The sequence below is a fragment of the Phascolarctos cinereus genome, unplaced genomic scaffold (assembly GCF_003287225.1).
Source record: "Phascolarctos cinereus isolate Bilbo 61053 unplaced genomic scaffold, phaCin_HiC Scaffold_2;HRSCAF=192, whole genome shotgun sequence".
NCBI classification, from domain to species: Eukaryota; Metazoa; Chordata; class Mammalia; order Diprotodontia; family Phascolarctidae; genus Phascolarctos; species Phascolarctos cinereus.
Genome location: NW_027555625.1, coordinates 390,809,574 through 390,837,495, shown reverse-complemented (window position 1 = coordinate 390,837,495; position 27,922 = coordinate 390,809,574). Strand labels below are relative to the sequence as shown.

At 44.1% G+C, this 27,922-nt stretch overlaps 1 protein-coding gene across 2 annotated transcripts in view; it reads left to right on the top strand.

Annotated features, from left to right (window-relative positions):
• The window catches only part of ADAM19 (ADAM metallopeptidase domain 19), a 52,980-nt gene that overhangs the window by 12,456 nt on the left and 12,602 nt on the right, over nucleotides 1–27,922 (top strand). The window contains exons 4-15 of one of the 2 annotated variants that reach the window (XM_078150537.1): nucleotides 3,669–3,740; nucleotides 7,849–8,015; nucleotides 14,012–14,096; nucleotides 14,996–15,135; nucleotides 19,854–20,031; nucleotides 21,226–21,315; nucleotides 22,631–22,826; nucleotides 23,494–23,602; nucleotides 24,219–24,423; nucleotides 25,858–25,935; nucleotides 26,058–26,166; nucleotides 26,370–26,511. In XM_078150537.1, the coding sequence (XP_078006663.1) occupies nucleotides 3,669–3,740; nucleotides 7,849–8,015; nucleotides 14,012–14,096; nucleotides 14,996–15,135; nucleotides 19,854–20,031; nucleotides 21,226–21,315; nucleotides 22,631–22,826; nucleotides 23,494–23,602; nucleotides 24,219–24,423; nucleotides 25,858–25,935; nucleotides 26,058–26,166; nucleotides 26,370–26,511 (1,571 nt within the window). Of the gene's footprint in view, nucleotides 1–3,666; nucleotides 3,751–7,848; nucleotides 8,016–14,011; nucleotides 14,097–14,995; nucleotides 15,136–19,853; nucleotides 20,032–21,225; nucleotides 21,316–22,630; nucleotides 22,827–23,493; nucleotides 23,603–24,218; nucleotides 24,424–25,857; nucleotides 25,936–26,057; nucleotides 26,167–26,369; nucleotides 26,512–27,922 lie in introns of those variants that run through there. The other variant, XM_078150536.1, reaches the window with a different exon arrangement.

Below are 27,922 nucleotides of genomic sequence, written 5' to 3'. Positions count from 1 at the left end.
TTATGTGACTTGTCCAAGATTACACAGCTGCATAGCAAATAGGAAAGTGCCCTTGAAACCATGATGATCTAAGTCCACATCCCCTTTGGGCATACATTGGCTCTGTGACCCTGAGCAAGTCACTTAAGGTCTCAGGGCCCTAGGCAATTTCTTAAGATGATAAGGAGCTGTCCTGATTTGGCAGAGGAATTTCCCTTCCTTAGGAGTTCCCTATGCTAATGAAATCATCTACTCTTTATCCGTATTTCACTAATGTTAGTTCCCGTTGTGCGCAATGCCTGGCGCATAGTGGGCGTTTAATAAATCCTTCTTGATTGATTACTGAAGCCCTGGGATTCTTGCAGGTCTTTGGGAGGTGAGCTGAAGTTGGATGTCCGCTTCTAGTTCATCATTGTACTAATCCTGTTGATGCTTGCTGTTAATAAGGTTTAGCTCTTGGGATAGGTATTTACTGGGGAGATGAAGAGGAAGGAACAGGGAGAGGGGGTAGAGTGTTTTGGGTTGGAACAACCCGTGCGGTCCCTCTCACATAGAAATTGAGTTGGGTTGTTATTCGGTCATGTCCAAAGGACTGCTTATCAGGCTGCTGTCAATGCTTGAGAAAATAAGGCTGAGTGGGAGAAAATCCCACCTGCCAAAGCATGAAGTACTCGATGACACTAGCTCAAAGGGAATATATTCTTCTCCGAGATCTGATAGATCTCTGTGTCTCTCATTTGGCACCACACAGAACCACAGGATTTCAAAGCTAGAAGGGACCAGAGAGGCGGTTTTTCCCAAACCTTACCTGATGGAATGCCTTGTCTACACTCTACCCGTCAAATGGTAATCTGGCTTCTGCTTGAAGACCTCTCTTGGGGCTCCCACTCCCTTCAGGGAGCTATCTGCTACCTCCCAAGACAACCCATTCCTCTGTGGGATAGCTCTAATCATTAGGAAATGACTTTTTTTTTTGCCTTTTGGCAATGAGGTTAAGTGACTTGCCCAGGGTCACACAGCTAGTAAGTGTCAAGTGTCTGAGGCCGGATTTGAACTCCAGTCCTCCTGACTCCAAGGCTGGAGCTCTATCCACTGTGGGAATGACTTCCTTCAAGAAGCCTAAATCCACCTCTGCACCTTCCCCCTGTTGCTCCTCATTATGTCCTCTAGTGCCACACAGAACAAGTGTCCCTTCCATGCGGCAACTCTTCAAATACTTCAGTTCAACAGACATTTATTAAAATACCTACTATGTGCAAGACTCCATGTTCAGTGTTGAGAATACAAAGACAAAAATGAAAAACCATAGCTTCCTTCTAGAAGGTCACACTTCACTGTAACACAGCCATCATTTCCCCAGCTGATCCCTGCCCCCTAGTCATCTTTTGCCTAAATGTCCCCAGTCCCTTAAACCAGATCTAACCATAATTCTCTTTTGAAGAATGAAATGATAATTAAGGGAAACCAAGAAGTTATTAGCTGTTCTACTTTTGGGGCACACACACATACAGAGAGAGAGAGAGAGAGAGGGAGGGAGAGATGGACAGAAAAAGGAGGGAGGGAAGGGGAGAGAGAGAGAGAGAACCAGCAGATGTCTGAATAACTGAAGTCCCTTGTCACTGCTATATCGTGACTGTGTGCCAAGATGTCTTAATGCATTTCCTCTTTTTGTCCAGGTTGTCTGTAGTATATTCCACTTACAATATTGCTTCTATTCCTGCCTATATTGATCTTCACTCAAATATTATTTATCACATTTCCCCCTCTAGTCCTTGAACTAGTCCCGTGAGTCTATCTTCTTTATTTAAATTTTGTTCTTTCCTTTTTTTCATCATGAACTTAATAGACATGAACATTTCAATATGAAAAGAACAGAAAAGAGAAGATTATGTATGAAAGTGAACTTTTACTAATAGTTTTAAAAGTGCCTATTGAATTTAACACGGTAGTATCTAACTGCTCTGCTTGTGTGTGTTCCCTTCTCAACTTGCCTCTGTTCTGTTCTATGTTCTTTTATTTTGAGACTTGGTCTCCTTATGTCACCCGAGCTAGAAGTGCAGCATCTAGTTAGGAGGCTGAGTCTGGGAATGATCAGCACCAGAGCTCTAACCTGCTCCATTTTTCTGATCTGGGTCACTCTGCCCGTCCTAAACAACTTGTTGATCTTCTGCTTCTGGGGGGTCCACCATATCACCAGTCCTCAGTTTCCTCATATGTAAAAGGAGAATAACAGTACCTCATGGGGTTATTGTCAACAAATTCTTTGTAAAACTTAGTCTTGTGTTAATCGAAACTACTACTATGATGATGATGTGTTAATTGAAACTAGTACTACTACTTCTACTTCTTCTTCTTCTACTACTACTACTACTACTACTACTACTACTATTACTACTGCTACTACTACGGTTGTTTAGTTTTTTTTAGTTGTGTCCAGCTCTTTGTGACCCCATTTGGTGTTTTCTTGGCAAAGATACTGGAGTGGTTTGCATTTCCATCTCCAGCTCATTTTACAGATGAGGAAACTGAGGCAAACAGGGTTAAGTGACTTGCCCAGGATCATACAGCTAGTAAGCGACTGAGACTGGATTTGAGCTCAGGTCTTCCTGACTCCAGGCCTGGTGCTCTATCCACTGCACTATCTAGCTGCTTTTTTTCTTCTTCTCCTTCTCCTTTTCCTTCTCCTTTTCTTTCTCCTCTTTTCCTCCTTTTTCTTCTCCTTTTTCTCGTTTTCCTCTTCCTATTCCTCCTTCTCCTCTTCTTCTTCATCCCCCCTCCTCCTGCTCCTCTGACTTATGCTTTTTTTGGTATACAGAACCCCCCCGGGGAAATTTCCTCCATCATTGCAGAAGGTCTGAAGCTTATAGTCCTAGAGCGTTGCTTGGGAGCAGTGAGAGATTAAGTGACTTGCCCAGCATCATGTGGCCAGTCTGTGTCAGAGGCAGGAATCACTGAGTCACAGGATGTAGGAGCTGGGAGGGTCCTCAGCAGCTGTGATCATCCGACCTCTGCTTGGAGGCCTCTAAGCCTGTTCTGCGTGTGGACACTTCTAATTGTTAGGACATTTTTTTCTGATATTGATCCTAAATTGGATCCTGGTTTTTCCTCTAGGGCCTAACAGGATAAGTCTAATCCCTTCTCCATATGTTAGCCCACCATGTATTTGAAGAAGCTATCATGTCACCCCTGAGTCTTCTCTTCTCAAGGCTAAATATGCTTAATTCCTTCAACTAGTCCTCATATGATCTGGTCTCAAAGCCTTTTGCCATGCTGGTTGCCTTCTTCTAGTCATTCTTCAATTTATCAGTGTCTTTGTTAACCTCCTGTGGTGTCCAGAAGTCAACACAATCCTTCCTGACTTCGAAGTCAATTTTCTATTCACTATACCACACTCCCTGTGAAGCTTTCAATATTATTAGACACATTTCCTTGAATGGTTATATTTGGGGATATCTCCTGAGCAACATGGAGGTGATGACCCTAACCATGGATAGTGCTGAGAATGGCAAGATTTAAGGTATCTTTCCCTGCTCCGAGTCCTAGAAAAGTTGGATGAACTTGTCATCATTTGGTAAAAGACGGAGCTTGTAAGATGCTCGGTTGTCGTGGGTATCAGTGGGGAAAAGGGGATAGACATTCTGAGCCTATTTCTGAGGAATCACCTGGTTTTTTTTGTTTGTTCCTTTTAGTTTCAGAAGAACCGTCGAGACCAGGTCGCCACCAAACACAAACTCATGGAGATCGCTAATTATGTTGATAAGGTGAGACCAGGTGTGTAGAATGGATTATTAAAGGGACAGTGTATGAAAATTTTAGAAAAGGAAACAGTCGTCACTGTGAGCCATCATGTCTTCACTAAGAGCAAATTGTGCCAGAGTAACCTCATTTCCTTTGATCTAACTACCAGATGAGTAATAAATCAGAGGAATATTGTATGCATAATTGAACAGAATTTCAGCAGGGCATTTCACAAAATAGTGCATAATGTTTAATGGACAAGACGGAGACATTGAGGTTAGAAAATAAAATAGATAGGTTTAAAGCTGACTGACAGACATACAAAAGTGATGATGAATAGATCAGTGTCAACATAGAGGGCTGTGGAGTGCCATGAGACTCTACCACTGAATCTGCCTTACTCAATATTTTTGACAATGACATCGATGAAGTACAGATAGCAGCTTACCAGATCTTCAGATGACATAAATCAGTGAGGGTTAGCTAATATTTGAATAGTAGAGTTTCAATTAAAAATATCCTGATGGGCTGAAAGATGAGTTTAATTATGAACATATGTAATAAGATTAAATTTAATGTGGATAACTATAAAATCCTAATCTTGGTTTCCCAAAACCATAGACCTGTGTCCTTTTTTTTTGTTCTGTACTTTAGGCTTGTCTGATCTCTTATCAGCTTTTTTTGGTTACTACATAACAGTATTGATTCCTATTGAGTTTCAGTCCATGAAAACCCCCCAATTTTTTTCACATGAACTCTAACTACATCAGATTATTGTATTCAGTTATGAGCAATACATTTTAAGAAAGGCCTTGACAAGCTGGATTATGCCTACAGGAGGGTGACCCTGATAGTGAAAGAACCACTAAGCCAGTTGAAGTCCTGGAGATATTTGGATTAGAGAAGAAAAAGCTTGGGGTTGGGATCTGGGAAGCTGATAGCTGAACCTTCAAGTATTTGTTTTTCTTAACGCTAGAATGAAGAACTAGAGGCAAGGGGTGGAACGTACAGAGAGATAGATTTCAACTTGGTAGGTTAGGGACTGAAAGGGTGATTTCATTGGTATAGGGGACTCCCAGGTGAGGGAAACTCCCTCTACTAATGTAAGTAAGGCACCTTCCTTTCAAATTCTAGTCTTAGAGATTTGCCCAGAGCAGAGGTGTCAAACACACATGGCCCACACCAGATTAAAATGAAGTTGGGAAATATTTCATGAAATTTTAAAAAATACATTTTAAAATCCATGTACAGTTCTTAATTTTAGTGTCAGGAATAGAGCAGAGAGTGTTAATATGTGATTTTCTAATTCGGTATATGACTGGCAGGAATCCTTCTGTGCAGTCTAGTGGTCCTCATTTCCATTTGAGTTTTACGCCATTGGCCTAGAGCACTGAAAGCGTTAATGACTTCTCCAGGGCCAGCATGTGTCAGAGATGGGACTCAACCAAAGTCTGCTTGGTCCCAAGGCCAGCTATTTATCTGCTCTACCACACACTCTCTCCCCTTAATATATAAAAAAGTCAATGATTACAATTATTCAAAAGTAGAACAAGGTGCCTCAGGAGGTGATGAGTTTCCTATTCCTGGAGGTCTTCAAGTGGAGACCAAGATGGCCGCTTGTCAGGGGTGTTGTAAGAGGAGGTTTGAGCCTCTTGAGGTATTTTCCTACTCTAAGATTTTGCCAGGTGTAAAGTCAGGAAGACTCCCCTTCCTGAGTTCAAATCTGGCCTCAGACACTTACTAGCTGTATGACCCTGGGCAAGTCACTTCACCCTGTTTGCCTCAGTTTCCTCATCTGTCAAATGAGTTGGAGAAGGAAATGGCAAACTACTCTTTGCCAAGAAAACCCCAGATGGGGTCATGAAGCATCGGACATGACTGAAACTACCAAATAGCAGCAACAACAGGATTTTGGCAGCTTATTATATATAATCTACATGGCACAGAACAAGTTAACCTCACAACACATAGTCTCTTCCCAGTGGAATTTTACAGTTTTTGAAATTATAGGGTCTTAGAACTATAAAGGAACTTAGAAGCCTCTGAGATCAATGCCACGCCAGAGTAGGAATCTCTTCTGCACCATCCCTGGCCAATGGCAGTCCAGTTTCTGCTTGAACACCTCCAGAGATGGCAACTCATTCCTTCCAGAACCAGTTACTCCATTTAAGGGGAGTTCTCATTGTCTGTAGGTGTTCCATTTAAAGAGAGTTCTCCTTGAACTCTCTTTAGGTTTTACATTCTATCAAACCGGAAACCTCCCCTTTAATTTTCATTAGTGATCTTATTTCTGGGCCCAAGTAGAACTAGTCTCTTCCCTCTTACACGTGACAGCCCTTTAGATATTTGAAGGTGGTGCTTATATCCCCCCAAAGCCTGAACATCTTTATATGGTATATTTTCCAGTCCTATTTACTCACCTGATTGATCCCTCTGGTTACATTCTGCTTGTCAGTATCTCTCCTGAAAAATGAAACACCCAGAACTAAATAGCAGACTTGGGGGCCAGGATGACCAGGGCAGAACACAGCAGGACAATCATCTTCATCGCTTAATTTTTTTTAATGCTGAACTTAACCAACACCAAATAAAATAAACATTTCCGTGTATGAAATAGAATAGAAAAGGAGACTTAATATGAGACTGTGCTTCTCTATTATAGGCATCTTGTTTTTCCTTTTAAGTGTATAATAAATTCAACATGTAACTTTCAAAGCTGTCCTGCTTGTTTGAACTAGAATTCTACTTATATACCCTAACATGGTATTGGTCTTGGGGGCCTCTCACTGAGCTTGTAGTCAGCTAAACCCAGTTTTTTTTTTCAACGTAGCTGCTGTCCTGCCTTGTCTCCCTCATTCTGTGTTTTCACAGCTGATTAAAAAAAATTGACCCAAGTGTGGGACTTTACTTCTCTTCCAGTTAAATGATGTATCCATGAGTGAGACCCAAACCTACTCCCTCTGGTGGGCATTAGGGAGGAAAGGGGACCTGGAAGGAAGAAAGCCATGATTCTATTACTGCCAAGCTTGGACAAGGAACGAGTAGAAGACTCAGTCCCCTGGGGCATTATTGTAGCACCTCTGTCCTGCCCTCAGCCTATTTTACAATAATATTGGGACAATTCCCAAACCCAAACAATAACAACATCTGGAAAAAATGGGATAACTTGGCTTCCCCCTCGGCCGCTGGAGGAGGCAGATTCTGCTGCTTTTCATTTCCTATCTATCGTTCTCGGGCTTCAGCAAGTGGGAAGTTTGCCTGTCTTTTAGAGTTGCCAGGTTGTTATTGTTATTGTTTGTTATTTTTAAGTTGTATCTGATTCTCGGTGACCCCATTGGGTTTTCTTGGCAAAGATACTGGAGTGGTTTGCCATTTCCTTCTCCAGCTTATTTGACAGATGAGGAAACTGAGGCAAACAGGGTTAACTGAGTTGCCCAGGGTCACACAGCTAGTGAGTATCTGAGGCCAGACTTGAACTTCTCATTAAGGATGAGATCAAGGAATCAATAATAGAATTGAGATTCCAACCTCAGTTCTCTGATTGCAGTGCTCTTTCTGCTCTGCCATCTTACCTCTACTTAATCCCTCTGATAATCAGTCGTCATGTCGTTCGGACCAACAAGGTGGTCTCTGAGCATCTTTTAGCTCTTGTTCCTGAGATCCTAGTCTTGCTTCTGTCAGCAGCCTTTGACCTCTTTGTCTCTTTTTCCCTATCTAAAAGATGGGCCTAATGCCTGTTTCTTTATGCCCCAAGAGATGCTGAGAAAACCAATGCGATCACTGATGCTTTGACTAATCAGGAGGGAAAAGATGATGTGAATCCAAAGCAATGTTATTTTAAAAGATGGTAAAGAGATATGAGGGGCAGCTAGGTGGTGCAGTAGATAGAACACCAGATGAAGACTCATCTTCTTGTGCTCAGATCTGGCCTAAGACACTTCTGGGCAAGTCACTTCACCCTGTTTGCCTCAGTTTCCTCATCTGTCAAATGAGCTGGAGAAGAAAATGGCAAACCACTCCAGTATCTTTGCCAAGAAAACCCCAAATGGGGTCACAGAGAGTCAGACGCAAATGAAACGACTGAAGAATAAGAAGAGATACCAATGGTTTTTTTCTCCCTTATCCTTTCAGTTTTATCGCTCCTTGAATATCCGCATTGCCCTCGTGGGCTTGGAAGTCTGGACACACGGAAATATGTGTGAAGTCTCAGAGAATCCCTATTCTACTCTCTGGTCCTTTCTCAGCTGGAGGCGCAAGCTGCTTGTACAGAAGAACCATGACAATGCCCAGTTGATCACGTATGTGGCCTATTCCTGAACTGTCTTCCCTCTATGAAGAGAACAGTACCCATCACTATTGGTGGTGAACTAGAAAGACCACTAGATTTGGAGATAGAAGATTTGGGTTCTAATCCCAGCTCTACTACTACTTACTGTGTGACCTTAGGCTAATTGCTTAACTTGTCTAAACCTCAATTTCCTCTTCTGTAAAATGGGGATAATAATACTACTTTCTGGAAGCATTGTGAGAACCAAAAGAGAATGTAAAGATAATGTAAAGCATAATGGGCAACCATTTTGAAAAGACGACATGATTCAAATAATGAATGCCCATGAGACAAAGAAGGAGCTGGGTTAGCTTGCACTGTAGATGCCCACTCTCACTATGAGTAAATATTTAACTGCTTGGATTTCCTGAGAGATGTCCAAGAAGATGGCCTGGGTCCAGGCTGGGGGGAGGTGGTGGTTTCCCCAAGGAAATTCTAGGGAGCCCATGCCAGGCACTGTGCTAGGTTCTGGGGATACAAAGAAGGAACCGTGGCAGGCTATAGTGTGGAGCCAGTCATTAGGAGTGAAGGTGGCTAGGATAGGGTTAGGTCAGGGGAACAGGTATAGAGGCTACAAAGGTTTAGGCTAGGTCAGCAGCTGGCTGAAGTGGTATAGGCATTCTTTACAGGAATACGAGGCGGTCGTGCATGGACAGCCAAGTCTGCAGTGATCATGAGCCAGGCAGATGCTTAGTTAATAGGCTGCATTTGAGACTAGGAGCTCTAAGAAAGTAGGTAAGGCAGCAGAAGGGCAGAGGTCAGACTTCAGAGGCCGCAGCCAGGAATGTTCCCCGAAATGTGGATTGTGCTGACAGGGGTTTGCTGTCAAAAACCGCTCAGAAACTTTTCCCTTGACCTCTTGACTTTAAGTGCTCTTTCCTGGTCTTAAAGGGGGCTGGTCTGTCTGGTTTTGATGGGGCAGTAGCATTGCCTCCTTTGGCCCAGGACCAAAGTCTATCTCCAGATCTATCTAGGAAGGCAGTGCTAAGTCCTTGGGATAAATAGAAGAGTCTCAAATAAATGATGGATGCAGGATCCCCTGATCTTTTAAAATAGAAGGGTTCCAAACCAGTGATGGATACAGGATCCCTTGATCCCTTAAAATTATTGGTTATTGTCCTTTGTGCTAGAAGAGGACCAAAATGGTGTCATTATGTTGGAGTCAAGGTACAGTGTGTCTGGCTGAGGTTGATCAGATCAATACAATCTTGGAAGGGTCTACCACAGGTCGGGCACAAATAGTCCATATGAACATTTGGAGTGGAGATGTCCCTAAATGTGTGCATCTCACATTTCTTTTGAGCGATTGCAATTCTCTTTGTGCAGTCCTGTGCCAGTGTCTCCCATGTCTCATAATCAGTTCCAAAGTTCTTCAGAGAAACCCTGAGAGTGTCATTATATCTCTTCTTTCCTCTGTGTGAGCATTTGCCTTGTGTGAATTCTCTGTAAAATAGTCTTTTAGGCAATCGTATATGTGGCATTTGAGCAACGTGGCCAATCCATTGGAGTTGCGCTCTCTATAGTAGAGTTTGAATGCTTTGGCAGTTCAGCTCGAGGAAGGACCTCCATGTCCAGGACCTTGTTTTGACAGGTGATCTTCAGAATCTTTCTAAGACAATTCAGAAGAAAGCCATTCAGTGTCCTGGCACAGCTCTGATATACTGTCCAGGTTTCACAGGCATACAACAATGAAGTCAGGATAACAGCTTTGTAGACCTCCCTTAAAATAGAAGGGTCCTAAACAAGTGATGAATGCGGTATCCTTTAATCACTTCCCTGATTCATAGAAAAGAAGCAGAATCCTTAAGGATATTGGTTTTTTCATTTTTGTCCTTACATCCGCATAGTGCAGCACAATGCCTGGGGGAGAGCAGGCACTTCATAAGTGCTCGTTAATTGGAATTTCTTAAAGTCCCCATTGCTGTGGAGTTCATCCCTGGGGCTATCTGCAGGATATCCTGTGGTGGGGTGGTTGCCCATGGCTCTGAAATGAGTAAGCACATACTGGCAAGCAGTGTGGGGGAGTGGAGGGAGCACTAGATTTACAGTCACTCAGCCTGAGTTAAAGTTTGGACTCCACTACTTACTACTTGACCAAATCACTTCCTATTTCTGGGCTTCTGGTTCCTCATCTATAAAATGAGGGTCTTGGACTAGATTCAATCTAGTATTTATTCGGCATCTCCTGTGTGCAAGGCACTATGCTGAGGCCCTTTCTAGGTAGCTATCCTATGATCCCACGTGCCCAGCACTGTGCCAAGCAGCATAGAAGGAATATAAAGCATCGTTCCTGCCCATAAGAAGGGAGAAGATATGACCAATTAGGGAGTGAAGCAAAGCCCCCCGGGACAGAGAGCACACATTTATCACACAGTTAGCTGTGTGGTCAGGAGTTTTCTTTATGTAAAACTAATTGGCACATGAGGTAGGAACCTGTTCCCTGGGGCTTCTTTGTCTCTAATTACTTGGGCTGCAGAGACTGGCGGTCATTCCCCCCATCGTGGAAACTTCTGTGCTCATTGCCATGATGATCTCTGGGGACGTAGAACCCAAAGTCCGTTAACAGAGAAGAGCATTAAAAGCAAAGTTACATGGTATGAGAGAGAAGCCTTGCTGGGAACCTGCATTAGATCTCCACAGATAGACTCCAGGGGCATAGAGTAGGACAATCAGGGGACAAAGGTCATAAGCTAACAGGAGACTCTCACCTCTCCTACCTATTCAGAATCAAAATTCTATGAATCTGAGATATTTGCTAATCAGCTAAGTCAAATAACAATTGATGTATTTTAATACAACGGTCAGCAGGGTGGAATCTACCGTGATGGAGGGCAACGGGACAGCCATCCAATGGAATGTTGCCTGAAATATTTTCTCCAGCTCTTGGAAACTCCCTGGAGTAGGCTGGCATCATGGTTCTATGGTCATCCTTCTATCAATAAACAAGTATTTATTAAGTACCTACTAGACATTGTGCCAGGCTCTAGGGACACAAGGAGGAAAGATGAAGCAATCCTTGCTCTCAAGGACCTTGCAGTCAAATGGGGGAGACCACAATACATTTGTCAGCATTTCCAGAATAAATATGAAGAGAATAAGGACAAATAAATGCAAAGTGGTTAAACGTGAAGTGGTTTTGGAGGGAGAGAGGGCGCCTAGGAGTCAGGGCTATCAGAGAAGGTGTCCTGTAGAAGGTGGTGATGGAGCTGTGTCCTGAAGGAAGAGAGAGATTCTGTAAGGTGGAATGAGCACAGAGCACATCTTAGACATGAGGAGCAGCCAATGCCAAGGCTTGGAGGTGGGAGATGAAATCCCCTGTATGAGAAATAGAGAGAAGTCCAGTCTGGCTGGATCACAGGGGTACTCCGATCTTGGTCCACCCTTGGGTCTTCCCAAGCATCTCACCCAGATTATGAAAATATTAGGAGATCGACAAGTGCTTTTGAATTTAATATGAGGAGGAAGGCATGGCAGAAAATCCCTCATCAAGGACCTCTATGGCTGGAAAAGGAGCCTTGTAGAATAAGAGGGATAAAAGCTGACTGGATAAAAGCCTGTGTCTGTTACACTGGTTGAGTGCTTCGAAAGGGTGCTGGCTTTGGAGTCAGAGGACGTAGGCATGAGTCTTGGCTCTACCTCTTACTAATTGGGGCAATAATAATCACTTGACTTGTCTATAAAATGGGTGCAGATGGATTATCTCACCTCTAACTCATTTCTAGCTCTAAAATTATGATATTATGATCCTACGAAAGGTTAAAGGAAGGAGAGTAAGGCCTCTATCACATTGGGGAGATCTTCTGGGATGATCTGTGGGAAAGGAATTGCATGGGATAAAAAGGCATAGAGAGGTTGCAATCTGTATTAGTGGAAAGAAAACACAATAATAAGTTCTCAGATTCATTGCAGAATTTTTTTCTTTTTTAAAAAATTACTGACCAGAGATTGTCATGTTTTGTTTTGTTTTTTTATCTTCCTTATTTCTTCTTCCCCACTCATTTGTCTCTTCTCCCCAGATGCACACAATAAAGAAAAGGGGATGCCCATAGCTAAGGAAAAGTAAAAAAGGGAAAGGCTGATGAGAGTTAATGACAAGAACTCTCAAGGTACAAAACTGGAGAAGGTATCAGCAAAACAGAGCTCTGGTTGTGTTTAGACTACTTGGGCCTCAAGCTTTTGGGGAGCTCCCAGTATGGAGTATCTTTTCCCAAGCTCGGCCACAAAATGAGTCAATAAGCATTTATTAAGCATAATAACTATATTAAGCATGTTAACCATAATAACTGTGACTATGTATCAGTCATTGTGCTAAGTTCTGGGGATACAAAGGAAGGCAAAAATGTGGTCCTCATCTTCAAAGAGCTCACATTCTATGGAGAGTTAATGAACAAATAAGTACATGCACCATATAGATATACACCGTGTAAGTATAAGGTAAGGGCAGTAGAGGCTGTGATCGTCCTTTCAGAAAGGATGTAGCCTCTGCTTCTGGGGGCTGCTGAGGCTAGTGGATCCCTGGAGTTTGGGGGTTCTGAGCCACAACAGGCTGATCGGGTATCTACACTAAGTCTGGCAGTAATATGCTGAGGTCCCCAGACCAGAAAACCACCAGGCTGCCCTAAGAAAGGTCGAGCTGGCCTAGGTCAGAAAAACCAAAGATCAAAGCTTCTGTTACCAATTAGCAGTGACATTAGGCCTATGAGTGGTTGCGGTACTTCTAGCCTGGGTGAGATAAGGAGACCCAGTCTCAAGAGGGAAAACAAAAAGAATGTTAGAACTGCAAAGGACCTCAGAACATAGAATGTTGGAACTTGAAGGGACCTTTGGAAAGTAGCACCACGGAATCTGAGAATTGTAAGGGACCTCAGTCTTCATCCCATCCAACGCATACTTCAAATGGAGTCCTTCTATAACATAGCAGGCATATAGTTATCCAGCCTGTGCTTGAAGACTGCCATTGAGGGTGATCCCACTCCTTCTAAGGTAGCCCATTCCTCTGGTGGATAGCTCTAGTTGTTGGAAGATTTTCCTTAAATCAAGATTAAATTTATCTCTGTATCTTCTACTCATGGCTTCTATCCCTGTCCTCTGAGGACCAACAGGACGAGTCTGGTCCCTTTCCCATATAATGACCCTTTGAATATTTAAAGACAGCTGTTGTCCCTCTTCTCTCCCTGCCCCCACCAGTCCTTTCTTTTCTGGGTTAAATACGCTCAGTTCCTTCAGCTCAGTTTTGCATATAGCACGGACTCGAGGCCCTTCACTGTCATGGCTGCCCTTCTCTGGATCCTTTCCAGCTTAGAGTCCAGAACTGAGCACGAGATCCAGATGTGATCTTACCACGGCAGATTTTATACATTTCTTCCTACAAGTGTGCAATGCAGCCCAAGTGGCATTAGCTTTGTTGATATGGGGCGGGGTCACACACCAAAACCCTCTTTTTACCTGGGATGCTGATGATGAAGCTTGGCCCCTGGAGGATATGAGTGTGAATCATCTTGGCATCAGGACCTATGCCACTTTCCCCCTCCTTATCCCCTCCTCCACACAGCTGGCTTCATCCTGTTCAGCAGGAATGGGAAGCAATTTGTAAACCCTGCTCATTTCCTTCCAGTGTAGATTAGGCTATTGGTATATCGTAGGAAGGGGAGGAGAGAGGGAAACTACATCTTTGGCTGTTGAAGTCACTGACTTCTGTCCTCCTCTGTGAGTTTGCCTGGAAGAGAGTGAAGGAAAATGGTGGTGTGAGGGGGTGGGGTGGGGTCTCTTGGAAGCAATAGAGATGACCCAGAGACCAAAAGACCTTTGTTTGTCTGTGAGTCAGAGGATGGGCTTAAAAAAGCTGATTTTCAGTGAAACCACTGAAACGGTAATAGGTCATTGGTGATTAGGGTGTTCCTGTATCTGGCTTACTTTTGAAGTGATCCTCTCAAGCCAAGCTTCATTACCCTCTCTCTTCTTTTTCAGGGGAATGTCTTTCCATGGCACTACAATTGGCCTGGCCCCACTGATGGCCATGTGCTCTGTGTACCAGTCTGGAGGGGTCAACATGGTGAGTCCCATTCAATAAGCCAGGTAAACAGAAGCTGACTAAATCGTTGCATGAACCAGGAAACCTGTATCTCTGCAAATCGCCTCTATATTTCCTGTTGGATTGAAATAACTGGCTTCCACCTCCCCACCCCTCATCCCTGTCCTACTGGGAACTACTGGTGGCAATCCCAGCAAGTATTGGCAGAGGGAACCTCATGTCCCAGGCCTCCTATGTAGCTCCTCTCTGCAATCCCTAATGAGAAAACAGAGAAGAGGAGACAGGAAAGCAATTGCCATGTAAGCTAAAAGGCTGGGCTCTGGTGTGTATTCATCTGAACCATAAATCCAGGTCAATTAATTTAACATGAATTTCAGCTAGATTTTATTCCTGATGGGATAACATTATTCCCTGACCCAATTCAGGTCCTCAATCCCTTGTAGAAATATTCAGAGTTTTCTAGACTCTCCTGTACGTTCTAACCAAGTTGCTAAGAAAGTAATAGAACTGTTCTTATGCAGTAATGGGTGTTGGTAAATGCTGTAGAAAGCTGCTAACCTCAGCTGAGATCTTCCTCATGAAGATGTTTTGGGGGTTCACTTCCAACCTTTCACGGTGATGTCAAGGAGAATAACTAAGGCCTTGTACAACATGTCCCATGGTAGGTAGGTAGCCAATCTGAGGCATAGACCATGTGTTTGATCCAGTATAGAATATCATAAGTTCATCCTCTTCAAATTATAAAGAAAAATGACTCCCAAATCACTGTATCATAGGTTCTCAAAGCACCTATTAAATGTCTGTGTGTGTGTTAGAAGGCTGGATCAGTAAAGAATGGCAGAGGAGATCTTTAGGGGAGGTCAGGGTTATGGGTGGTGACCTAGAACTGCTCACCTTGACTGAACTCTCTTCTTGCTCAGGATCACTCAGAGAATGCCATTGGGGTCGCTGCCACCATGGCCCATGAGATGGGCCACAACTTTGGAATGAGCCATGACTCTGCAGACTGCTGCTCAGCGAGCGCTGCGGATGGCGGGTGCATCATGGCTGCTGCCACCGGGTGAGGCATGCAGAGAGCTGGACCCGGCCTTAGAGCACTGGATGTCTGAGCTAGAAGGGATCCTGAATGTTAGAATTAGCAGTGCCCTTAGAACTCAGAGTGCTAGAGCTAGGAAGACAAAGACTATTAGAACTGTAAAGGATCTTAGAACACAGAATGACAGTACTGGAAGGGACACTAGAGCACAGAACATAAAAGGTTAGAACTGGAAGGGACCTTAGAACATAGAATGTTAAAGTTAGAAGGGACCTTAGAACAGAATCTTAGAGTTAGAAGAGACCTTCGAACATAGAATATGGACTAAGCTATAAGGGACCTTAGAATGTAGAATGTTAGAGCTAGAAAGGATGTGAGAACATAGAATACAGACAGAATGGAATAGGACCTTAAAACTGAGAATATTAGAGCTAGAAGGGACCTTAGAACGTAGAATGTTAGAGATAGAAAGGACATGAGAACATAGAATACAGACAGAACGAAAGAGGACCTTAAAACCGAGAATATTAGAGCTAGAAGGAACCTTAGAACATAGAATGTTAGAGTTTGGAAATCATCCCTAATTTTATAAATGAGAAAACTGAGAGCAATTTGCCTAATGTAATACAGCTAGTTAGTGGCAGATCTTAGACTTAGCCCCAGGCCTCTTAACTAAGAAGGATGTAAGGATGGGGGTTGGGAGGAAGGGGGTTGGGCAGTGGCCAGTGCTTCTCAGTGTATCTTAAAGGCTCCATTAAGTTCTTTGTTAGAAAATTGGGCAGAGGGATCTCAGAAGTAATTGTGGAGTTCTGTGACTTTTGGCAGGAAGTTGGAATGTGCATAATAATATAATGTAATTAAAGCATTTCACTGCTTCTAATCTCATTCCCTCCCCCTCCCCCGTTCCCCCCATTTAACGTATGAGAAGAATGAGACTGAGAGAGATGTGTACTATCTTAGGTCCCACAGCTCATTAAATAATGGAGTCACTACATGAATCCCTGTAGTCTGATTCCAAGTCTGGTGTCCTTTTTACTACCCTATGCTGTGACCTCGAAGGCCGGTGACCTTGGTGCCCATCTTGGCTCTGACCCTGCCTCCCTTGACCTCAGGGTCATCTTTACAAAGGACAATCATAGTGCCTGTCCTTACTGATATAAGGTGCCAATGAGAAAATAAATGTGTCAGCACTATGAAAACTACAAACACACACACACACACACACACAAATTATCATGACATTATCACAATTATCAAGTATTATTATAATGGTGATTTGGGGTGTTTGCCAACAACAACCAGCACATGAAGTAGCATTAGGGGATCAGGTTCTGTCAGGAGCATTGCTTTGTCCCTCAGAGAAAGAAGAAAGGAGAAGTATTTACAGCCACCCAGGGAAGTGCTGAGGGAGGCTGCTTCTCCCCGGAGGAGCAAGTGTCTGCCATGTTTAATTTGCCCAGCTCTGAAATTCACTTTCAGCAGAGCCTCTTTCCAGCCATGCAATACAAATATTTTTAATGTCTGTTAGTATATTTTGTATTTCCTTTCTGCACCACTATCACTAGCCAGAAGCACCCATCCCATAGAGCTCCTTCTCCCCCAAACAGAAGCTGTTCACTGTAATAAATACAAGCTGCCAAGCAAAGCCAAGCTGCATGTTGGCTGAGTCGGAAAATCATTGTCTCATTCTGTACCTCTGTCCATCATGGCTTGGCCAAGAGGTGAGAGGCATGGTTCCTCATCTGTCTTCTGAAATCGTGATTGATCGTTGCTTTGAGTAGAATTTGGAGATTTCTCACAGTTGTTTTCCTCGACAGAATTGTAGTTATTGTATGAATTGTTTGCCTGGCTCTGCTCCCTTCATGGTAACCCCCCATTAACAGCTCACACTGATGTTGTGATACCTCTCCTTCTCTCCCATCCCCTGAAGGAACTGCACAGGCACATGTTTTCACTGAATCATCCCCACCTTCTTGACCAGTTCTTGCTGTGATCAGTAATACCTATTTATGAGATAATTGAATGGCTAGAGTTAGGGGTAAGGTCTGTAACCATGTAACAGAACTAAGCTGTCTGGCGTGGCCAGTGAGCCCAAGACCTTGGCCCCATTGGTATGGCCCTCTGATCTGCTTAAAGCATTCTTAAATAGTTGAAAAAAAATCTTCAGTGGTTTCCAGTTGCCTGTCTTCTTAATAAAGTTCAGACTTTTAGGTCTCGCATTCAGGACCACTCATAGTCTGGCCCTACCTGACGCTTCCATCCCCTCTCACTCATGTCCCTTCCGTCTATATACTCTGAATTCCTAGCAAACTCAACCATGTTGTTTCCCCAAAACACACACTGCTTTTGCCTTTGCTTATGCTATTCCACATCCCTAGAATGTTTTCCTTTTCCATCTCTGCTGGGTGAATTCCTGCCCTTCTTTTAAATTAAAGTCCAACTTGAATGCTCTCTTTTCTAACTAGGTGGCACAGTGGATAAAGCCCTGGCCTTGGAGACAGGAAGATCTGAGTTAAAATCCAGCCTCACATACTTACTAGCTATGTGTGATCCTAGGCAAGTCACTTAACTTCTGCCTCAGTTTCCTCCACTGTGAAATGAGGATCATAATAGTATATACCTCCCAGGGTTGTTGTGAGGATCAAATGTGATGATATTTATAAAGTGCTTAGCACAGTGCCTGGTATATATAGTAAGCACTTGATTAATACTTCTTCACTCTGATGTACCACTTCACATCTATCAGGCTGGCTAATATGACAGAAAAAGAAAATGACAAATGTGAGAAGGGATGTGGAAAAATTGAGACACTGGTGGATTGTTGGTGGAGTTGTGAACTGATCCAACCATTCTGGAGAGCAATTTGGAACTATGTCTAAAGGGATGTAAAACTATGTATACCATTTGACCCAGCAATACCACTACCAGGTCTGTATCCCAAAGAGATGAAAGAAAAAAGGAAAAGACCTATTTGTACAAGGGTATTTATAGCAGCTCTTTTTGTGGTGGCAAAGAATTGGAAATCAAAGGAATTATCATTACTGGGGAATGGCTGAACAAGTAGTGGCATTTGATTATAATGGAATATTGTTGTATTATAACAAATGACTAACAGGTTAGTTTCAGAAAACACCTGGGTAGGCTTACATGAATAAATACAAAGTGAAATGAGCAGAACCAGGGGAGCATTGTACACAGTAATAGCAATATTATGTGGTGATTGTGAATGACTTAGCTATTCTAATCAATACAATGATTCAAGACAATTTCAAAGGATTTATGATGAAAAATAATATCTATCTCCAGAGAAATAACTGATGGAGTCTGAATGCAGATTGAAGAATATGTTTTTCACTTTATTTTCCTTTTTTTTTTTGCAACATGGCTAATATGAAAATATGTTTTGCATGACTTCACATGTGTAATTGATAGCACATTGCTTGCCTGAATTGGGGAGGAGTGGAAAGGAGAGAGAGAGAATTTGGAACTCAATTTTAAAAAATGAAGTTAAAAAATAATTAATTTGAAATAAAAAAAAATACTTGTTCCCTTCCCCTTTTCCAAGAAGCCTTTTCTGATCCCTCTTGTCTACAATGACTTTTCCCCTCTCACCTCACATAAAACTGTTATTTTAATATCTCTCTCCAACATACCTATTTGTATTGCTGAGTATTATGGCTCTCTGTGTTTATGTCTTTATCCCCTTATTAGACTGTTACTTCCGTGATAGCAGGGACGAAAGCTTATGTAAAAATAGTAGTAACAGCTCAAATTTATACAGGACTTTAAGATTTACAAGGTATTTCATATGCAGTATCTCATTTGATCTTCACAAAGACCCTATTTGATAGGTGCTATTATTACTCCCATTTTACTGATGAAGAAACTGAGGCTCAGAGAGGTTAAATAAATAGCTCAGGGTCACAAAGTCAATGAATGTCTGAGGCACGATTCAAATCCATGCCTTCCTGACTCCAGATCCAGCAGCTATCTGCTGTGCTATATTGCTTTTCCTTTAAACTCTGTATTTCCCTCAGCACAGAATAGAAATTTTCTCATGGTAGGTACTTATTAAATATTTATTGAATGAATGAATGAATGAATTGATGAATAAATTTCAGGAAACTTTCTTTTTGGCTTGTTCATCAGTTCCAAGGGGAGAGCAACCTCCTTAAAATGCTTACAGCTCTACTGAGACACACAAAATCTGTGTCATCCATGCACAATATTGACATTGCTGTCTCTGGTTTTCAAATGCTTCCTCTTGTGCTATATGAAGCAAAAATGAAGCTGGGAATGCCATGTTGTCATAGTCAGATATTTTAGTGTAGATCTGAGAGCTCAGCGATTTGCAGGTTTCCTTCAACAGTGTAGATTATAGTTGATCAATTCGTGCCCATCCTGTGCTAGTCTTGGCCTTACTCTCCCCTAAATGCAACATGGAGGTTCCACTCAATGTGCTAAAGACCTTCCTCACGTTCTCACGATGTGGCAAAGAAAGCAACATAACACAGGGGCTGTCTATAGATTACCTCTCAACCATCATAAAAGATGGAAAAATCAAACCTAGAGCAGCCTGAAGAGGATAAAGGAAGTTGAAATATGGGTGCAGAATTCTGGTAACCATCATGCAGATGAACTCATCCAAACAGACTCATGTCATGTCTTCCCCGCCATGTTGCTGCCTCAGCTGGTGGTTTCCTGGTGGGTTCATGCCAGCCTTGTGTTCCTTTCTTTACCAGGCACCCCTTTCCCAAGGTGTTCAACTGGTGCAACAGGAGGGAGCTGGACAGGTACCTGCAGTCAGGAGGTGGCATGTGCCTTTCCAACATGCCAGATACCAGGACATTGTATGGTGGCCAGAGGTGTGGAAATGGGTACCTGGAAGATGGGGAAGAGTGTGATTGTGGTGAGGAGGAGGTAAGAACGTGATGCTGCGAAGAAAGGGGGAAGGAATAAGGAGGGGAGAAATAGGGACTTTTGAGACTGTTTAAAACTCAAGGGGGAAAAGGGACTCTACATTTGATTATTAATTGATCCGTAAGGTCATGTAGAGACAGACTGATATTGTGAAAAAGACCAGAGGATTTGAAGTCAGAGACCCATACTTTGTGAATTACAGAGCCAAGCTCTGTGCATTACTATCTCTTTGGAAGGGTCACTTCCCTGCCTCCAGCCCCTTGGCCTCAATTTCTCACCTGTAAAATGAGGGACAGTCTAGTACAATAGACAGAACACTAGAGTGCTGAATATGCCCTCTGTCACTTCATACTTGTGTGACCTTGGACAAGTCATTTCACTCCTTCTTGACCTCAGTGTCCTCATCTGTAAAATGGGAGGAGCACATTGGATTGGGGGAACCTATAAATTCCCTTCCTGTGAAGAGGTTGGATTAGTTGATCTCTAGTATCTTTCCAGCTATAAATACTGTGATCCTAAGGATAGGGAATAGTAGATAAAGAAATAATTCCCTAAAGATGGGGAATAAGGGCCAACAGGGGGAGACTTGGTCCTCTTTTCATGTCCAAGCCCAAAGATTCTCTAGATAAGTCCTGCTCAGCACTACCACCCTGCCTTTCCCCCACTGAATCCCCGAGCCTGCAGCATGATTGTAATGAGGAAGCTCCAAATGTCAACTGAGAGTTTTATCAACTTGCTGTGTATGTTTCATACACGAGAAGTTCACATCTGATTAGCAAGTTAGCCCCACCGAGGCCAGGGGGAAGAAGAGAAGGATTATCTGGCACAGGCAACCTGCAGACTCAAAGTATTTTAGGGGTGGAAGGGACTAGTTTGGCTGAGGTCAGTTTTAGTAAGAAGGGAGGTTTCTGGGACAGAACCCAGGAGACCAACTGAACAATGTCTAGGTGCTGCAACCACCTGCCCCTTGTTTTAAAGGCCTTAACCTGGGCAGTTGTTGTGGGCCAATGAGTGAATTTAAAGGGGCTCTGAAAGGTGTGGACTTCTGGGGCCACCCCTTCTGGGGTCTGTGGCTCATTGGATGGAAGGGTTGGGATATGGAGGGGAGGCAAATGGATTTCTGTGTCCTTCTCAGCCTCACCACCTCTTCTTATCAGCCTTGTAATCACCTCCCGACTCCTTCTCTCTCCCCAGGAATGCCACAATCCCTGCTGCAATGCTTCCAATTGTACTCTGAAGCCAGGGGCGGAGTGTGCACATGGCTCGTGCTGCCACCAGTGCAAGGTGAGGAGACAGGGCTACCACAGAGAGGGCCAGGGGCTCCATGAGCGTCTTCCATGGGGGGAGGGAGATGCACTGCAGTCAGAGAAGCTGTCAACTGGAAGAGACCACCAATGAGCACTTATCACCCTGTCTCGAGGTCAGTCTGAGCTCTAACCATCTCAAGAAACTATGCTTTCCATTCTTTAAAGCTGTCGAAATGTATGGGCTTAGCTTTCTTTGGGAGACTAGTGGAAGACCTGGTTTATTATCCCAGGAGGAACTGTTTTATCTGCCTTAATGGTGAACAGAGAACCCTGGGCAATTGTCCCCCAAGGAAGACAGATATATAACAAGGGACAGAATGCATGCTGGGGCCTGAGACTTAGTGAACATTGATTGCTAATAACCTGTTGGTAAAGATCCTTATCTTCCCTAATGCAGCTCTGCTCTTTTTCCAAAGTGTAGCTGAGGTTTCATTCATAAAGTCAGTTCACAGCCACTCACGTCATTATCACCGGTCACATTCAGAGCTCAGGTTTGACAGCATAATGGACTTTGTCCACTTCTCTTCTGAGAAGAAAGCATATGCTGCTGCAGTTGGCTGGAAGGGTGCAGAGAAGGGCATAGTTTTTCCTTGTTCTTTCCAAAGTAGCTCCCAAGATATCACGGATGTCTCTAGGATGGGCCTGGGGCCTCCTCAGGGGTATAGAAGTGGGACTGAACAGAAGGTGTGAGGCTCCAACTGATGGTGAAGAAATAGGGAGAGGGAGAGATAGGAGCCTGCTTGTACTCTTGGCCACAGACTTCATTGGAATAAAGGGATGAAGTTAGGAAGGAGTCAAGTAAATGAGAGAGTATATGTGCAGTGTTGTGGGAGTGAATATTTTGCTGCCTCCGTGGTGTGCACACTCATTCCCATGATGTCCCCCCGAGTCTTCAGTGTCTTTATCCTTTTATAAGTTCTCTGTACAATACTCACCCAGTAAGCTGAGGTTCTCCTCCTAAGTCTTGTACTATTTAATGGATATTTATGCAACAGTTGTTGTGTCTATGACTGCTTGTATTTGGTACTTAACTGACCCACCTCCTTTTTTGGTCCTGTCTTGGATGATATTTGGCCCTCTGTTGCCCCTTGGATCGTCCACAATCTTGATACTTCTGAGGTCATGGGTTTCCAAAATCAACAGCCTTGTCACATCACCAGAAGAATATTGGGGTTAAACATGGCAAATCAGAAAAAGTCTAGAGAAATGTAAAGTGAATACTGATGATGGGGCCCTTGTGAGGTGAAAGATAATTCACTTACTGATTTATCCCTTCTTTCCTTATGACTCAGCTGCTACCTCCAGGCACTCTGTGCCGTGAGCAGTCCCGGCAGTGCGACCTCCCGGAGTTCTGTACTGGCAAGTCACCTCATTGTCCTACCAACTTCTACCAGATGGATGGCACCCCATGTGAAGGCGGGCAGGCTTACTGTTACAATGGCATGTGCCTTACCTACCAGGAGCAGTGCCAACAACTCTGGGGTCCTGGTAAGGCTTTCCCTGGAAGATATACCTCCCTTCCCAAAAGCTCTTATCTCAACTTTACTTTTTCCTCTAAATGCCAGGGGTAATGTAGCATTTTAGTGCTAAGACAGCCTCACAACTCATACATGTGGTGCCTTAAGATTTAGGAAATTCCTTTCCTCACAGCAAACCTGTAGGGTAGCTAGTAGATAGGATTTGGAAGTTTTATATAAACTTATTTGCCAAAAGTGAAAAAACAAAATCAACAAAATAAAACATGGGTCCTGGAGGCAGCTAGGTGATGAAGGGGACCTGGAATCAGGAAGACCTGAATTAAAATCTGACCTCAGACACTATTTGCTGTGTGACCTTGAGCAAGTCACTTAACCTCTGACCTGCCTCAGTTTCTTCATCTGTAAAATGGGGATAAAAATAGTATCTACCTCCTAGAGTTGTTGTGAGGATCAAATGGGATATTATTTGTTAAACACTTCATAAAACCTTAAAGTGCTATATCAGTGCTAACTATTATTTTTATTATAAGAGTGGTACAGAGGGGAGGGAACAGAATGTCAGGGGGGTTCTGGGAATCTCCCAATACAAACTTACTGATGCTATAGCTTTGCAGAAGACTTCTTCTGAGCTCCCCGGAAGGAGGTTACTTGATAAATGTATTCTCTTCTCTTCCCAGGAGCTCGCCCTGCCCCTGACCTCTGCTTTGAGAAGGTGAACGTAGCAGGAGACCCTTTTGGGAATTGTGGGAAGGACATGAATGGAGAACACAAGAAGTGTGCCATGAGGTGATGACTGGGGAGACGACTGGCAGAAAGGTCTTTCTAGTCACCACACCCAGTCTGGCCCTGACCCCAGGGAAGCCAGGGCCCTCTGTAAGCGCCACATGGGCCGCCGCCAAAGACGGGCCCTGGCCAACTGCCTGTTCTCCTGTTGTGCTTGTTCGTAGTTGCAGGCCTTTCTAAACCAGGGCCTGGTGACTGAAGGGAGATGAATCACTGCTCATCTCTTCTCCTAATTTGAAAAACAAACAAACAACTTAGAAAGCAGTGCTGTCAGTCACCCTAGCTTTCCTTCCTCCCCTAAAGGGGCAGTTGGTCTTGGCCAATTCTCCTGCCCCGTTGATGCCACCATCACCATGAATGGGAGGCAGATCCATTGTCAGGGCACCCATGTACATCAGGGTCTGGAGGAAGAGGAAGAAATGCTAGGTCCAGGAACCAAAGTGATATTACTTTGGCTTTGCTCTGTATAGTCCCTCTCAAGAGAAGGACTCTTTGCTCACCAAGAAGGGACCTTTCCGATACGGCCGATCTCACTGATCGCGGAAAGGGAGGAAGTCTGCTTTGTGGCTACTATACGCCTCTGTACTCTTCCACCTTCCCTTTTCTTCACCGGCTTTAGAGATGCTAAGTGTGGGAAGATCCAGTGTCAGAGTTCCGAGGCCAGACCCCTGGAGTCCAATGCAGTGCCTATTGATACCACCATCACTGTGAATGGGAAGAAAATCCGCTGCCGGGGCACCCACGTGTACCGAGGTCCAGAGGAAGAGGGAGACATGCTGGATCCAGGGCTGGTGATGACGGGAACCAAGTGTGGCTATAACCATGTAAGTGCCCTGACCTGGCAGTAGTGGAGAATGGCATTAGCAAGTCTGGGTATTGCAGCTGGGTGTGTCAGGGACGAGCCCTCGCCCTGTCATAGAGGAAGAGTATTAGGGACAAGGTGGACACGAGGGATAAGGTAACTGTGTAAATTCATCCAATCCCCAAACACAAGGCTTCCCATTGGACACTTGGAAATAGAGGGATTAGATTTAATCCACTTGACCTCAGAGGGAAGAGCTAAGGACGAGTGGGTGGAAGGTGATACAGCAAGATAGATTTCACCTTAGGATAAGAAAGAGCTTCCTGGCACTTAGAGCTGTCCCTCAGTGGAACAGGATGACTTTGAGCATAATGAAGTCCGTGTTACCCATTACCACGAAGGCCAAGGCTACTATTAACAGAGGACAGCCAATCACTCATGAGGTTATTGCAAGGGGTGGGGATGGGGGGGCGTAGGGGAAAATGGCTTCTTATTTCTGGTATGAAATGTCATTAGATGACGGATACTCCAATTCTATGGCACTAAATGATATTGTTAGGGTTATTTGGATATTCTGTTTACTATCAACTGTTCTATTGTTTCCATTCATTTAGAGCCGACCACAGCTATCTCCACGGCGGTACGCTTGTAGCGCACTTTCTACTTTCTGAAAGACCTTTCGTGTACACTGGCAAAGCAGCCATCACTTAGCTTCATTTTGCAGATGAACAGTCCTAGCCACACTCATATGTGCTTGCCGGCACATCACCACTTAGCAGTAGTTTTGGTTACCCCTGAGTTCTTCTCTGTTGGCTTCTCCCTTAGCCTTTCTTTTCTTGTGTGGAGACTGCTGGGGACTCAGTACTGTACTATTCATATAGACAGTAAATATAAGGATTATTACCACCACTCTCAGTCTGGTAGGACTCAGGGACACACAACCAGGAGATACCTGCCTCTTTCCTTTATCCTTGACTTCCATCCTACCCCAATACACTCACTGCTTAATACTCTTTCATTCACGCTGAAAGTGGACTAAGCTGTAAGGGTCCACATATAGATGTCTTTTTCCTCATTCTCACTCCTTAGTGTCATAAATCCTCTCACCTCATGTACTTAATATCTAACTCACATTCCATTCTCTGTCACTTGTATTTCCCTGATTCAGAACCACAATACAGAGACACCCTGGGGTCGAATCTTGCAGCACCATGCTTGCCAAGCCAGGTTCACTAGCATCATCTTTTATAGCCAGAGGGATGACTAATGACTGCTGATAGCCTTGAGGACACAGGGCCTTCTGAGCATGGCTCTCTGCCTTCTCCTGGGGGAATCTTAAAATGAAGAGATGCAATCTCAGAGAGGTGCAGTGGCTTAAGTCTTGATGAAGACGAGTCTTAGAAGCCAAGGTTCCTGATTCCCAGTTGATGGATGACTCAGTTCCTTCTTCCCACAGATTTGCTTCGAGGGGCAATGCAGGAACACCTCTTTTTTTGAAACTGAAGGTTGTGGGAAGAAATGCCATGGCAATGGGGTAGGTCTTGGCAGAAGTCCCCAGGTCTCGTCCTCCATCTGTTTGCACAGGGAGTGGAGGGAGGTGGTGGTGGTGGGTCTGCCGCATGGCTGACTTTCATGCCTCCTGTCTTCCCACCACAGGTCTGTAACAATAAACAGAATTGTCATTGCTTCCAAGGATGGGCTCCACCTTTCTGCAACACCGTAGGCCATGGAGGCAGCATCGACAGTGGGCCCATGCCCCCCCAGAGTGAGTGAGATACCCTCATCTTTGTCATTCCCTGCATTCTAGGACAGTGAATGAAACAAGTGGGGAGGAAGGAGTGAAAGACCTTGGGAACAGCTTGTAGCAGTAATTATAATTATGATCCCTTATTTTTCTCAGAAGCTTCTTCAGTTTAAATGACCCAGAGGATTTTTTCCAGCTTGGTTTCTTTATTCTCTTTCTGGTAGGTGTTGGCCCCGTGGTAGCTGGAGTGTTGACCGCCATCTTATTGTTGGGTATCATCCTACTGGTGCTCTATTACTGCAAAAGGCACAGACTGGGCCCTCTCAAACCCTCAGCTCTCCCTTCCAAGTGGAGGCAGCCATTCAGGTGAGATGAATGTCTTGATCTCAAGGCTCACACGGCCACTATTCTAAGTTAGATCTTGACCATCACACACCTCCCTGCACCCCCCCCCAGCTGGTTTCCCTGCCTTGAGCCCCTCACCTTCTAATCATAAGTCCCTTAGAAGTCTAACATTATAGCTGGACTTTATGGGGTCACTTTTAGCCTCTTTTGGATTTTGGGGGTTAGAGGTGAACTAGTTATGGATAAAGGGCTAGATCTGGCTGGATCCTAGGCCAGGGAGACTGTAGTGAACAGTTCTAGTACCTGGAGCTGGCAGCATGGAACAACACGAAAGGTTCCCTCTGATCACCAGTCCACAAGGATGTCTTGGCATTTTGCATTGCCATGCTAAGCCAGTTCACTTATATCATCTTTTATACCCTGGGAAATCATGAATTATTGTAGACAATTGTGGAAATACTGTATTTCCCATAAGTGGCTGTCACCCTTCCCCTGGGGGTCTCAAACCTAAAATGAGGAAGCCTCTTATCAAAGAGATACAGTAGTTCTGTCCCAGGGCCCTATTGTCTTCTCTATGTGTATACTACTTCGATTGGTGATCTCATCAGCTCGGGTGGATTTAATTACCATCTCTATGCTAATGATTCTCAAATCTGTCCTTCCTGTCCTAACCTCTCTGCTGACCTCCAACTTTGAATCTCTGTCTGTCTGACCTGTATGTCCGTCTGAAACGCAACATGTCCAAAACTGAACTCGTTATCTTTTCCCCTAAATTCCTCCCCCGCCCATGCTACACACACCTTTCCTATTACTAGAGAGAGCATCACCGTCCTCCCAGTTCCTCAGACTTGCAAACCAGGTGTCATCCTAGATTCTTCTCCGTTCTCACCTGCCCATAAACAATGTGTTGCCAAGAGCTGTTGATTTCATCTCTCTAATATGTCGTCTCTCTTCTGACACAGCCATCACTCCGTGGCAGGCCCTCGTCCCCTCACACCTGGACCCCTGTCATGGTCTACCTGCTTACGTCTCTCCCCACGCCAATCTGTCTTCCATTCGACCACCAAAGTAATTTCCCTAAAGCATGGGTTTAACCACGCTGCCCCCTACATAACGAATTCCACTGGTCCCCAGTTGCCTCCAGGATCAAATACAAAATGCTCAGTTTGGCATTTAGAACCCTTCATAACCCAGCCTCCTCTGTCCTTTCCAAGTCTTCTTACACCTTACTCCCCGACGTGTGCTCTTTGATCCTGTGGCCCGGCCTCCTGGCTGTTCCATGAACAAGACAATGCATCCCTGAGCTCCAGGCATTTTCTCCAGCTGTCTCCCGTGCCTGCAATGCTCCCCTTTCTCAACTCAGCTTACCGACTAATGTAAATTCCTTCGAGTCCCTTCTTCCATAGGAAACCTTCTTCAGCCTTTCTAAATT